The 13,071-nt window shown below is 38.2% G+C and overlaps 1 protein-coding gene across 5 annotated transcripts in view; it reads right to left on the bottom strand.

Annotated features, from left to right (window-relative positions):
• Positions 1-9,007, bottom strand: part of LOC101700100 (zinc finger protein 670-like) — a 30,716-nt gene extending 21,709 nt beyond the window's left edge. The window contains exons 1-2 of one of the 5 annotated variants that reach the window (XM_013069544.3): positions 8,839-9,007; positions 67-193 (exon numbers count right to left, since the gene is read on the bottom strand). In XM_013069544.3, the coding sequence (XP_012924998.3) occupies positions 67-193; positions 8,839-8,841 (130 nt within the window). In that variant the 5' untranslated portion in view covers positions 8,842-9,007. The other 4 variants (XM_087199603.1, XM_087199604.1, XM_087199601.1 and 1 more) reach the window with 4 other exon arrangements.
• Between the last annotated feature and the right edge of the window lie 4,064 nt (positions 9,008-13,071).

The raw sequence follows: 13,071 nt of genomic DNA, 5'->3' as shown, positions 1-13,071 counted from the left end.
TAAAAAGGGAAAGAAAAAAAATCACTGAGCAAGCTCGTCAAAGTAAGAAAATGATGTTATCCTTACCTATAGCAGTCATATGCACACAGATTTCCCACATCACATCTCTGTAGAGCTTCTTTTGCGGTGGATTCAGCAAAGCCCATTCTGCCTTGGTAAAGTTCACAGCTACATCCTCAAAGGTCACGGTCTCCTAAAGAATGACATGTTTCATGAAGGTTCAGACACACACCCTGAGATATCTGAACTCCTCTGATACACAGGTCAACTGAAGATAATTCCTTCAAATATTAATTCCATGTCTTGGTCATCAAAGCCATGCACATATAAATATTTGCACACAGTAATTCTGACACTAAATTGCAACACATTGCTCAAGTTTTAGTGGAATAGTAGCACTAGTTCTCCTTCAGGATCACCCACATTGTATTTGTGTGCTGTCTCTAAACCAGAGCTCATAGAGGGAGCCCACAAATCACAAACCAAAAAACACGGGCACATAAATATCTAATGAATCATTCTGATATACCATAGATAATATCTCTTTTCAAATCTAGTTATTCGCAGCATTCAGTCCATCTTTCCTTGCACTCATGAAGAATTTTGAAACTTGAATCTGGTTTCATAGAAAGAAACTTAATTGAATATTAAACAAGGTTTACAAATAATGAAAATGCTAAAGGAAACACAGTTGTATTGGAGCAAGTCTATATATGAACAATGAAATAGGGGAAAGGTGGCACATTATCTTGTAGCTCAGCAACATCAAATGGTCTGCTTGCACTCAGATATAAGAAATACAAGGATGGTATATGGGAAGGTAATGAGGGGATAAATGTTAATGAAATATATTCAAGGCAATGAAAATGAAAATATCACAAAGTAATTTGTCATTAAATACAAAGGGAAAACTTCAGCCAGGTGTGGTGGAATGTGTCTATAATCCCTGCCCTTGGGAAGCTGATACAGGAGAATTGCCATGAGTTCCATGTCCGGCCTGGGCTATGTAGGAAGTTCAAGGGCAGTCAAGATTACAAAATGAGACCTTGCCTCAAATTCCTCTCAAAATGGAGCACTAAAAAGAATTATTGTGACACTCACTACTCACATGTTTGATTTGTTAAAATATGATGGCTGTCCAGTACAATAAAAGACTAACATTCAACACCTCGTGAGCAAGGAGATAGCTTGCATAATAAACATGAAAGTTATTCAAATTCCACCTTTCATGTCAGTGTGGGATTAGTAGAGAGAATGAGAAATGGACCACAAGAAAGGAAGACAGTCTTCAATGGATCCACAGGTAAATACAATACTGATTCATGATGGAGCTGGTGTTAGACATCCCTGGAATAAATCAAATGTGTTTCATTTATGTTCAAGGAGAAATAGGTATGTACTTGTAAATCTGGATTATATACTCTTCTATGTACATAGGTTACATAATTGAAATGGGAAAGATAAACTTGAATGCCTTAAGAATTTATAGTGAAAAACACACTCAAAGAAGAAAAAGTGTTTCCTCACAAAAAAAATTCAGGTAGACATCAGAAGTAGGAGAAAGTGAAATCTATGAAAATCATAAGAGATAAAAAAGAAAATATTTGGTGGGTACACAACATAAACATTTTGTATAGAGAATAAAGATTAATCTAAAAAGTAACTACAACTCATCTGACTCAAGAAAAACACTGAATATAGAACAAGATTCAACTATTGAAAATATCAATGAAGAAAACTGAAGTGTGGAAAGAGACAATCATTAGGCTTATGCAAAAATGGAGAATCAGCTGCTACACTTTATATTCATCTCCTTTACTCTGAAGTTACCAAAATCCACAGGGCAGTGGTTTCTTTCCAATATCTAGAAAATTTATTCTATTATTCCTTGGAATAAATGAGATTCTTTTCAAATAAAATTGGAAAATCAGGAACTTCATGACCAATGGAATGGATGAAAAATACTTTTCCTTCATTCACATATCAGCTCTTTTGAACAATAGTGAGACAAAAAATAAACAAATAAATACAAAAAAAATCTCACAACATGTTTCCCTGTGCAATATCCATAATATTAGTGAAAATTGAAAATTTAAAGGAAGGAGGCTAAAAGAACACTATGCAAGGAAAATCACACATGGCAGACTTTGGAAAATTTGCCAAAAGAGGAGAGTGGTCATCAATAAGGCAAGAACATTTTGTGGCAGGTAGGGTATTTATCACCTGATTCAATACTGTTTTTAATCAAAGTCCTACCTCATTCAGCATGTCTTCTCTTGAATAATGTTGATAAACTATCACTGACCTATAGCAATAATGTGAGAAATGATACTTTTCATTTATACTTCTACAGGAATGGCATGTACATGTGAGTACTAACTGCAAGAAAAAAGTGTGAGTTTAACAGGAAGTCCTTTCTGGAGTAGTCCTTTACAGCAGGATTTCTTCTTCTCTTATTTAGCATGGTAACGTATCATCTACTTTTTGGTATGATACATTATAAAAGTTCACTTATTGATTTATTCATTACTTTCACTGCTCTGAATATAAGATAGAGGTATACTCATGCTTGGCAAGTGATCTAACACTGATTTTAACCATAGGCAATTGTAAGGATTTTTTCAATTTTTAAGTGATTTCTAAACACCCTATAATGACTTCAGAATGTGGGGAAATGATTGTTAATTTTGGAATTTACCATCTTCACAAAGAAGCCCAGAGTGGAGGATGCAACTTATGTGTTTGAGATCTCCTATTTCAGCTTATAACAGACTTAGGATAATTAGATGTCTTAACCACTTTCCTGTCACTTGGACACAATATCCAACAACTTGAATTTAAAGGAGTTGGTTTTATCTTGACTCAGTTTTAGTTCATGTTCTCCTGGTTCAAAGGTAGAAGCTGGATGGGAAAGTGCCAAGAAGGTGAAAAATGTGTTCCAACCACGGCAGCCGGAGAGGAGGGAAAGGTGGATGTAGCTGCAGACATGGTCCTAGTAACCCATCTGCAGAAAACTCCACATCCTAACAGCACATTCAGACACTGAAAATATCAATGCACAAGTCTACTGATGTACAGGGCCCACAAAATCCAACTTTCATTCTTAAGAAAAATTTAGTGGACCTTTTATAGTAATATATGGTGTGCTGCAGAAAGAAAACATGGCATGCAACAGAGCCCAGTCTCACCCACACAGAAACCTCATGTAAGTCCTGAGTCTCCCCTCAATCCTCCTGCTTTCTGCACAGCATGGTGAGTAGTGGAGATGCAGGCAGTGACCTGAGAACATTGGGGTTCTGGCCACATTAAAATTACCATCCTTATATAGGACAGGATGCTTAGGTCTCAGCTCCACATACAGCATTAGAAAGGACCAAATGTGTATGCACCAGTGAAAATTGACATATAGAAACCAATATTTCTCAACTCACGTGGAGAAGCCCACATCCTGCCAAAAGGGCATCTGTCCACCTCCACCCAGAACTTATGCCTTTAGTACAAATTTGACTTCTGTCTTTGGTCATTTGGTCCTGCAATCACCTTCTTGGGTATTGAGATCTCCCAGGTCCTTCCCACGCAACCAGTCCACAGAACCCACAGAACAAGTCAGGCTGACCTAGCTTGGGAGTCTCTCAGCAACACACTGGGAAATTCTGATTTAAGTACCTAACAAAGGATTCTATTCTCTGGCCAGGAAGTCTCATTTGACAGCTCATACTACACAAACTCTTCTTCAATGATACAAAGCTGCTCCATGTTCTGCTGACTGACCCAAAGGGAAAACAAAGAAAATACACTATCTGCTTAATTGGAGGTGAAATGATAGACTGTATACAAAACCCTTGCCCACCCAGGTTTCCTCCTGGATCACTGACTTCACACATCCTGTTGGATCAGACTTGAATTAGGATCTGCTGCCAGCTTTGCAGAGCTGCTAACAAGTACTTACTGTACTCTGGTGGCTCTTTTTATTTCTTGTCCTAGATGTTGGCATCACAGCTCTATGACTGTACTTCCAGGTTCAATGAGATTTAGAGAAAACCACCAAACCCAAAGAAGAATCTGTGCCCAGGCAAAGGTTGAACACAATGCAATAGAAGTACTAAGGTAGTCAGAGAGCAGAAAATTGAAGCAGACATTCAGCTTCATGGCACAGACTTTCTCACACATCAGCTCTTAATCTAATCATCTTCAGTAAAGAAAACAAAAGCATGCCAACAGGGAATATAATTATTTACTGAATGAACAAATTGGCATAATATGTTCATAGTATTACAAAAAGGAATCAAGATGAAAATAAAATCTTCAATTGCCTCAGACAGGCAAGTTACTTTAAACTAAGTCACAACAAAACCCAGAATTCTGAACACTAATCCTTGCAGGGAGGCCAGAATGATAGCTCTAATGTAGCCCCACCCTCAATTGCTTCCCTGTGATGAGGCAGAGAAAGGTAAAAACTTCAGGTGGTAAATTTTCCAAAATATGCTCTTTCCTCCTCACAGGATGAAAGTATCTCGCCTCTGGCATATTAATGTCACCAAATTAATATTCTCTCCTGATGTCACTTGATGACTAGACTTCGACTGTCACATTGGTTGGTTGGGGAGATACCTAGGTTGTTAGTAAAGACATGTCTCAAAGTGTCTGACCGAGGCAAGGAAGTAGGACCTATGAGTTACATCAGGTGCATGGCCTGTTGCTCTCAGCCTCTTTTTCTGCTGAAAACTCCCCATTGGAAGACTGAAGACTCAATGGTAGGAGCCTGAAGAAACTTGAGACCAGCATCCATAGGCAAAGGCAAATACCAAAACTCATCCACAGAAAAATAAGAGATTTTCTTCCTTTTCAGTCCATCTAGGGTACAAGCCTATTGATTATTGTCAACCATCCCTCTTGCTCTACAAGCCAGTTTTCCACGGAGAAACACAAGTGGCTAGGAGCTTCTTACTCATCAAGGGTTCACACCACAATTAATCATCAAAAACACTAGGTCTTTTTTTTGCTAAACATGCCCTTCACAGATATTCTAGATACATAGTAATTATTTTCTGATTCCATCAAATCTTTGCAGGTGACAAAGCAAACATTTTCCAGTAAGAGCCCTATGACAATCAGACTCACATCCTCAGACAGAAGAAACCCACAAAATAATCTGTATGTGAGACACCTGCTTTCCAACACACTGCTGATTGTCATAGTCAAGAGTACTTCATGCTGACCCAGGATTTAAAGCAGTAAATAATTTTTATCATGATAAATCAAAGACGTCAAAAACTTACTTTTACATGATAAAATTTATCCAAAACCATCAAATATGAATTGTCCATTTTTTTTCTGTGCATTGCCTCCCTTACCACGCCAGTTAATTATAGGCCCCAGCAGCTCCATTCCTAGTGATTCACACATTCTATTCAATTTTTAAAACTATTTCTGAACACCCACACAACTAATGCAAGGAGTCAGTTCTATAATAAATCCTAAGCTCCTCAGAAGTTCCTCTCCTTTTCAAAAAGTGTAACTGCTCTAAGTTTGAATTTATTCTGAGGTTGAATCACACCACTCAGTTGAAATAATAAAATTTAAGCAGTTTCATAGGACCTACAATAACATTTTAGATGTATACTACAGACAAACTCTGCAGGTGGGGCTAACCCTATCCCTAACCCTAATGCTAACTACTCAGCCCTGTGTCTGCTAGTTGAAGTTTTCCATTCTATCCCCTTGTCCTGCTGATAGAAGCCAAATAGTATAATCAGAGTAGGGCACTTCTATAATAATAATAATAATAATAGTAATAACAATAATAACAATGATAATAATAATTCAAGCAAACAAAGAAAAAAACACAGATTATCATTCTCTTTTCCAAACAGTATTATACTGCTCTCCTGATTCAATAGCTCAGGAGAAAGAGGTTAATACAGCATTCCAAAGAGGAAACAATCTCGTGAGTGTTATATTCTATGGAGAAGTACATGAAGAGCTGAAGGAATGAGTCTATGGATTCTACTTGAGTTTGAAAAGGAAAACATCTTGATCAACCTAAAAGTAATTGAAAACAAAATGTAGTAAAAATGCACAAAACTTACTCAGTTAAGCCAACATCATCGCTAAGCCCTGGATCCTTTTAACTTACTCAACACACATACTTGAGCTGTGTTTAGGAAATCTAATGGAACACAAAGCCAAATTTATAATAGAACACTAAACACAGCATGCACCTTATTGAATACAGTTCATTGTAAATCACTGACTGTTCAGCTGTAGTGTCTGTTACTCAGAAAGCAGTGACTCATTGTTGCGATTCATAATGAGGAAGAATTATATTGTATTGTGCCATAGAACACTAGTGTGAAAAATGAGTAAAATTTAAAATTAAATATAAGATCTGTACTAAAAAAAATTTCCTTTTCAGTTCTAAACTCGAGGTCTCACACACTTTAGACCAGTTAGTTTGAAGTGGATGTATACCCACAATATTTACTTCACATTGTAAAAGGATGTTGTTCAGTTATTCAGGCTGGATTTAGAGGTTTTCCTATCTACTAAGTGGCTGGAATTAGAGGTGTGCAACACAATGCCTCAGTGATTTTATTTTACCCAAGCACTGAAATCTTGGTAAATTATGGTGATTTAGAACCCCAATCTTTAACTAGCAAGGTGGCACTTGTCTGTGCTTTCAACAATCAAGGAGGTGGAAATAGTATCAGAACTTCTCCCAAGCCTGGAAAACTTAGTAAGACCTAGGCTCAAAAATTTAAAAAACAAACAAACAAACGAAAAAAAACCAAAATAAAAAACCTTGTGGCAAAATTCCCAAGTTCAGTCCCTATGCAATGAAAAAGATCAATTCCTAATTTCTAATTTTCCCTCAAAAATGACTAGGTTAGCTGATCAGTGGTGACAGAAGAAATATTTACCTGTTCCAAAGTTCCCTTGCTTTCTTTATGCCAGTGACTTTTCACACTCTCAGACCCAGCCTGTAAACAATCCTTCCTTTATGGTCATACTAAGCACGCTCTGGCTTCTGCAGAAGTTTCCTGTTGCAGTTGCTGAATTTTGCCTCCCTCCAAAATACCCTGCTCTGTCATTTCCTTTTTACTCCCCTTTGCTCTTTCCTATTTAAAAAACCCTTTTATTCTATTCTTATTCTTCATTCTTATGCTCAAAGACCTTTATTATGGGAATTGACCCCTACTTCAGTACTTTTTTATACAAAGTCCATCTCAATCAGTGTTTTAATTTTTAAAACAATGTTTAGAAACAGTTCATAGACTACAATTTTTTGTGGGGTTTTTTTGTTTTTTGTTTTGGTACCGGGGATCAAACTCAGGTCCTTCCACTTGCAAGGCAGGCGGCAGAACCACCGAGCTAAATCCCTGGCCAGACTACAGCAATTATTTCAAGGATGACACACATTTCCCTATCCAATCATACCTAGATCTCATGCATGTCCCTGTAGATCCCCCAGTTCAATCCATTTCTTAGTGTGGGCTCAGTGTGCAGCCTCTTTATGAAGTTGTCCTTAGCAAGAACACTTTTCCCTCCCTTGGTAATACATTATCATCCCCTGCAACTTTCTCAGCATTCTACATTCTCTGGAAATCCTAATTGAAAGTCTCCTGGTAAAAAATACTACACTTAGTAAGCTCATAAATAAGGCACCTTGGGCCGGGGATTTAGCTCAGCGGTTTTGTCATCTGCTGCGCAAGCACAAGGACCTGAGTTCAATCCCTGGTACCAAAAAAACCTCAAAACAAAATAAACAAGGCACCTAGCTAGTGAAAGGGTGTGAGACATAGTCAGGTAATTAGCCATTTGATAACAATTAAAATGAGAAGCCAGGCATACTTGAGCACACCTGTGATCACATCACTTGGGAGGCTGAGGCAGGAGGATTACCATAGGTTCAAGCCCAGCCTGGGCTACACAGTGAGACCTTGTCTCAGAAAACTTACATACAACATACATACATATATAAAAGGAAATAAAATGAGAATAGACTATTACCTAGGATTTTGGACCAAGGGTGAAATTTCTGCATTACAAGGAATGCAGCCCTCTCCCTACTAAAAGGAGTTGCAGCCACTCCTACTAAGCTCCTGAGATTCAAAGAACTTAAAAAATAACCAGTTTTTGTCTAAAACCCCAGGTTCCTTTAAACCCTGTGTGCTGAGGAAATGGATTACAGCCTGACTTCAAAGTGGCTGTTTAAATCCACGGACCCATGTGTGATAGGTGGCCACTAAACAATTCAACTACGTGGTCACTAAATACGTCAGCTATTACTGTGCTCACTTGTCTCTGATTATCTCACAAATGAGCGGCCACTTGACTAAAATGGAACGCTTCCTGGAAATCAGGGAGCTACTCTTATTTAAGGTAAAATCTCTCCTGATATCTTTCTTTTGGTTGAAAACCTCTGTCTTCTATGTGTGAGAGCAGACCACGAGCTCTGTTCATGCAGTAATATCATTGTGAGCAGAGGTCTCACGCAAATAATTAAAGCAATAGTTTTTTTCATTGCTGAGTATAGAACCCGGGTTCCCCCAAAGCCCCTGCTCTCCTCAGACAGGTGGAGACAGCTCTGCCTGGGGCTGCCCAAGAAATCATTCTGAGCTAGCATTGTCACAGTTACAGTATGCTGGGGACTTGAAACTGTCCCTCCCTGAATAAAAGGGGAAAGGGACAGATGATGATGCAGAAACAAACACTAGGAAGACCTAGGTGTCTGAAGCTAAGCAGGGAGGCTGCAGATTCTCATGGCTGGTTCTGGGTACTTTCTTTCAAAACGCACCCGATTTCATCCCATTCCCAGATTCTGTTCCACAACATCACCATTGCATGACTTGTGGTTCCCCACGATCCTGTGAATGCAGCTCGCAGCCAGTAATTACAGAAAAAGGTGGTCTAGTCGGCCGGGGTGTCTCAGCAACTCTCTCAAGGTATATACTTTGGCGCCATGATACAGGAAGAGGCCGAGTCTCTCCCTCAGCCCACCTGATTGGATAGTTCGGACAGCCGCGCCTTCATCGCTGATTGGCTCCTGCTCCATTGCCAGCCCCCAGAGCTGAGAGTGACGAGAGAAACAATCCTCTAGCAGCTGGAGTGGAGCTCAAATAATAATCAAATGATAACCTGGGGAATTCTGAACCAGTTTCTCTCCCACGATATCAGACTCATCTCGCATGAGAGCTGCCCTGGTTTCTTAAAGGACTCAGTGGACTCTCCCTGAAAGTGGATCACAAGTGTCCTCAGAAGGTTCCAGGGTCAATGTCCTATGAAAGTATCAATCACCTGATACCAGAAAACATCAGGGCCAGGGATTTAGCTCATTTGCGCCGCTCCTGCCTCACAAGCACAAGGGCCTGAGTTCAATTCCTGGTCCCCCCCAAATTAAAACAATACAGGAAACATCACAGATCCAGGCTAGCATGGAAAAGAATGGAATAGAGCGAGGTATGCTTTTGGGAATGAGGCAGTAGGATTCATTGCCAAGATTTTTACAGTCTCTCAGTCTACTCATTATCACTCAAGAAAATGAATGTATGGCCCCCAAGAGGAATACAATAATTGGGTAAATGAAGAAGTTAGAGTTGTATGATAGCAGTATTCTGCAGAAGAGTAAAGATGAAAGAAAAACATTCCGACTTCCTCAGATAAACTACATATTTTATCCAGGGTCATAAAAAATGCCTGAATCCTGAAGATAAACATATAGAAAAGCATGAAGGCCCGAAAGATTGCTGAAAAAGAGCCCCACACTTGATCACTTCCTGGTGATGAGACTGCGATTCACAAGGACTTTTGACTGTGAGCTCCCCATGCCCAGTGGCCCATCACAGGTTGAAAATCCCCACCTTTCAACATTCATATTCCTAAAAAAATGTGTTGCATTGAGCCAGGTGATAAATCCTTAGTAATAACTTGTTTGGCTTGAGAGCTGTGTGGGGTATTAGGAAAGCTCACGTCTAGGTGAGCCTGGCTGAGTCATGATAGTGTGAGCTCAGGGACCAAACTTGGCCCCTGGCCCCTTTCCCTCACCCTTTTCTCTTTCTGTTTCTTGCCTTCTCTTTTTCTTTATTTGTACATACCATGATCTTTCTGCATTAGAAGCAATCAAACCCAAACTGAAGTCTTTTAAATAATAAGACAAATACAACTTTTCTTCTTAAGTTCTGTATGTCAGGTATTTTTCATGTAATAACATAAACAACAAAGTCCAAGTACATTTCACATTCAGGTTAGGTTTCTGTTCTCACTAAACTTCCAAATACCTCAATTCTTTCTTCAGAAAACTATATAAATGTGTTTTTTCTATGAATATTCTAAACCGATTTCTTGTTTGTACAGATTTCAGTGGAAACTGTCTAATTTCTTCTTTAATTTCTCCCATGACCCATTGGTCATTGAAGAGGGTATTGTTTTCATTTCCATGTGTTTATGTATTTTTTTGTTTCATTTGCCATTTATTTTCAATTTCATTGGACTCTGATCTGATAATATGCATATTACAATTTCAATTCCTTGGCATTTACATAAAAATATTCTGTGAGCTAGTACTTGGTCTATTTTGGAGGCTCTCCCATGTACTTCTGAGAAGAATGTGTATTCTGCTGTTGGGTGGAACACTCTGTACATATGTATTTTTGAGGGTATACTGAGGGCAACCGATACCACCCCACCGAGTCAGGCAAAGTTGAAGCAACACGTGTAGTTTATATTGAGCCAAAGACAAGAGGACTGTTGGCCTTGAGTGTAGGGTGAGGGGAAACTTTTTTAGGGTAGTTTGGGTAGGAGAGAGGAGGTCATTGGAGGAGAGTGGAAAGTTTTGAGATTTGAGAAGGGGCCAGTCTGTTGAAGTACACGATGTCTCTTTTGGATGGTGGGCATCCGGGCTTATAGGTGTTGCTGTGGGTAATGGGCATATTTTCCTAGAACTTGTGTTCTGGCTTCCTGTTGTACATTTCTTGTAGCTATGAATAGCTTGGGGTGTGGCTGTGAGATGCTTTTACTGTTCTGCCTGGTGGGAGACCTAACATTATTAAGTCCATTTGTTCAAAAGTTTGCTTCAACTCAGATATTTCTTTGTTGATTTTATATTGAGTTGATCTATTTGTGACAGTGGGGTGTTGAGGTCCCCCATCATTATTTTATTAGTACTTGTCTTGATTTTTCACATTTTTAGTGTTTGTTTTTTCACAGTTGGGTGTATTGGTATTTGGTGCCTATATAATTATGATTGTTATAATTTCTTTTTGGATGTTTCTTTAGCAAGTAGGTAGTGTTCATCTTTGCCTCTTCATTTTAAAAAAGCTTTTATGTATTTATGTATTTATTTATTTTGGTACCAGGTATGGATCTCAGGACATTGCACTTTTGAAGCAGGCACCACTGAGCTAAATCCCAGTCCTTTCTGATAAGTCTTGTCTTGAAATCCACTTTGTCTGCAATTAGAATAACTATTCCTGCTTTTTTTCTGGGTTCCTGCTATCTGGAGTATTGTTTTCCATAGACTGTCAGACTATGAATCTCTTTTTGACTTAATTATGTTTCATTTAGACAGCATGGTGTTGGATCTTATTTCTTGATTCATTCTATTTGTTTATTTTGTTTGGTGAACTGAGACCATTTCCATCGATAGTTATAACTGATAGGTATTAGCCTTGTCATTATATTATTTTCCTGTTGGTTTCTCTTCTTTTTTTCAAATTTAATTGGTTTCTAGGCCTGGTGAATTTATTCTATTGGTATCCTAGGCATTGTTGTCTTCATGTTGTTTTTGTAGAATATCCTTTAGAATTTTTTGGCATGCTGGGTTTGTGGTTATAAATTTCTCCGGGTGTTTATTATCATGGCAGTACTAGTCCATTAATTTTGTGAGAAAATTTTGTAGTGTGCTTCAATCTGGGATGGAAGTTGTTTTCTTTCAGGGCTTGAAATAGTTCACTACAACCTCTCCTTGACTTTAGGGATTGTGTTGAGAGTTCTTCTGTGATTCTCATGAATGTTACTTATAAGTGATTTGTTCCTCTTCTTTAACACCTTCTAATATCCTGTTCTTGTGTTACATTTCTGGAATTTTGACTAGTATATACCTTGGTGTAGTTTTTTCTGACCATTTCTATTCAGAGTTCTATATATCTCACTTATCTCTATGTCAAATTCTTTTTTCATGCTGGGAAAGTTTTCTGCTATTACTTCTGTAAACATTTTTTTGCCCTTTTTGTTAGGTTCTGATTTTTCATTGATTCCAATTAAATTTATATTAGTCTCCTTTATATTGTCTAGCAGCTGTTGGATTAGTTTTTGGTGGTCCCTTGCTACTTTTAAGAAATCTTTCATTTGGTGATTGCCAGTTACAACCCTGTCTGGAGATCTGATATTCTATCTGATAATCTGTCTTCACATTGACTGAATCTGCTGCCTGAACGTTCAATACTATTTGTAAATCTTTTGCATTTCTGTTTGATTCTGTTTTATGGAATCTATTTCTTTGTTTGGCATTCATGGTTTCCATGTCTTTCCTAAGCTTCTCTAAGTTTTTTATTATTTCTCTCTAATCTAGATTCACTCATTATTCCATTCATTTTCTTCATCATGTTGTTAGTTACCTATGTAATTATTTCTGGTTTGACTTTGTCAAGAGACATATTTATCTGCTTTTTTGCTTCTGGTGCTACCATTTCAGAAATTTCAGCTGGGTAGCTTGTGATTTCTTGACCTTAATGACCCCTGGATTTGTTTTGGGGGAGTTAGGATTTTCAGGTGTATTTTGCTTCCATGTTTTCTCATTATTCTTTTTTTAAAATTTGTTTTCTGTATTGAGTCTTGTAAATTGCTTAGAATATGTTGTTTCACTACTAGTAACAAGAACCCTTCATTTAGTGACTACTTTTCAAAGATGTCTTCTCAGCATAGCTGGCTTTAGCCTTTTTAGTCTGTCCCAATATCCTACCTCTTCCATTTATTACTGACTAAAACTCACAGGCTGTTTGGGTTAGTGCCCTGTTCAATAGTACTGGACTTCGGTATTGTTTCTGACCCCAGACAATCTAATATTGGCAGACA

The sequence above is a fragment of the Heterocephalus glaber genome, unplaced genomic scaffold (genome assembly GCF_053883595.1).
Source record: "Heterocephalus glaber isolate CG9 unplaced genomic scaffold, H.glaber_assembly_v1.0 deba00001724, whole genome shotgun sequence".
NCBI classification, from domain to species: domain Eukaryota; kingdom Metazoa; phylum Chordata; class Mammalia; order Rodentia; family Bathyergidae; genus Heterocephalus; species Heterocephalus glaber.
Note: the sequence above shows the minus strand (reverse complement) of the source record. Positions and strands in the feature narration are given on the sequence as shown.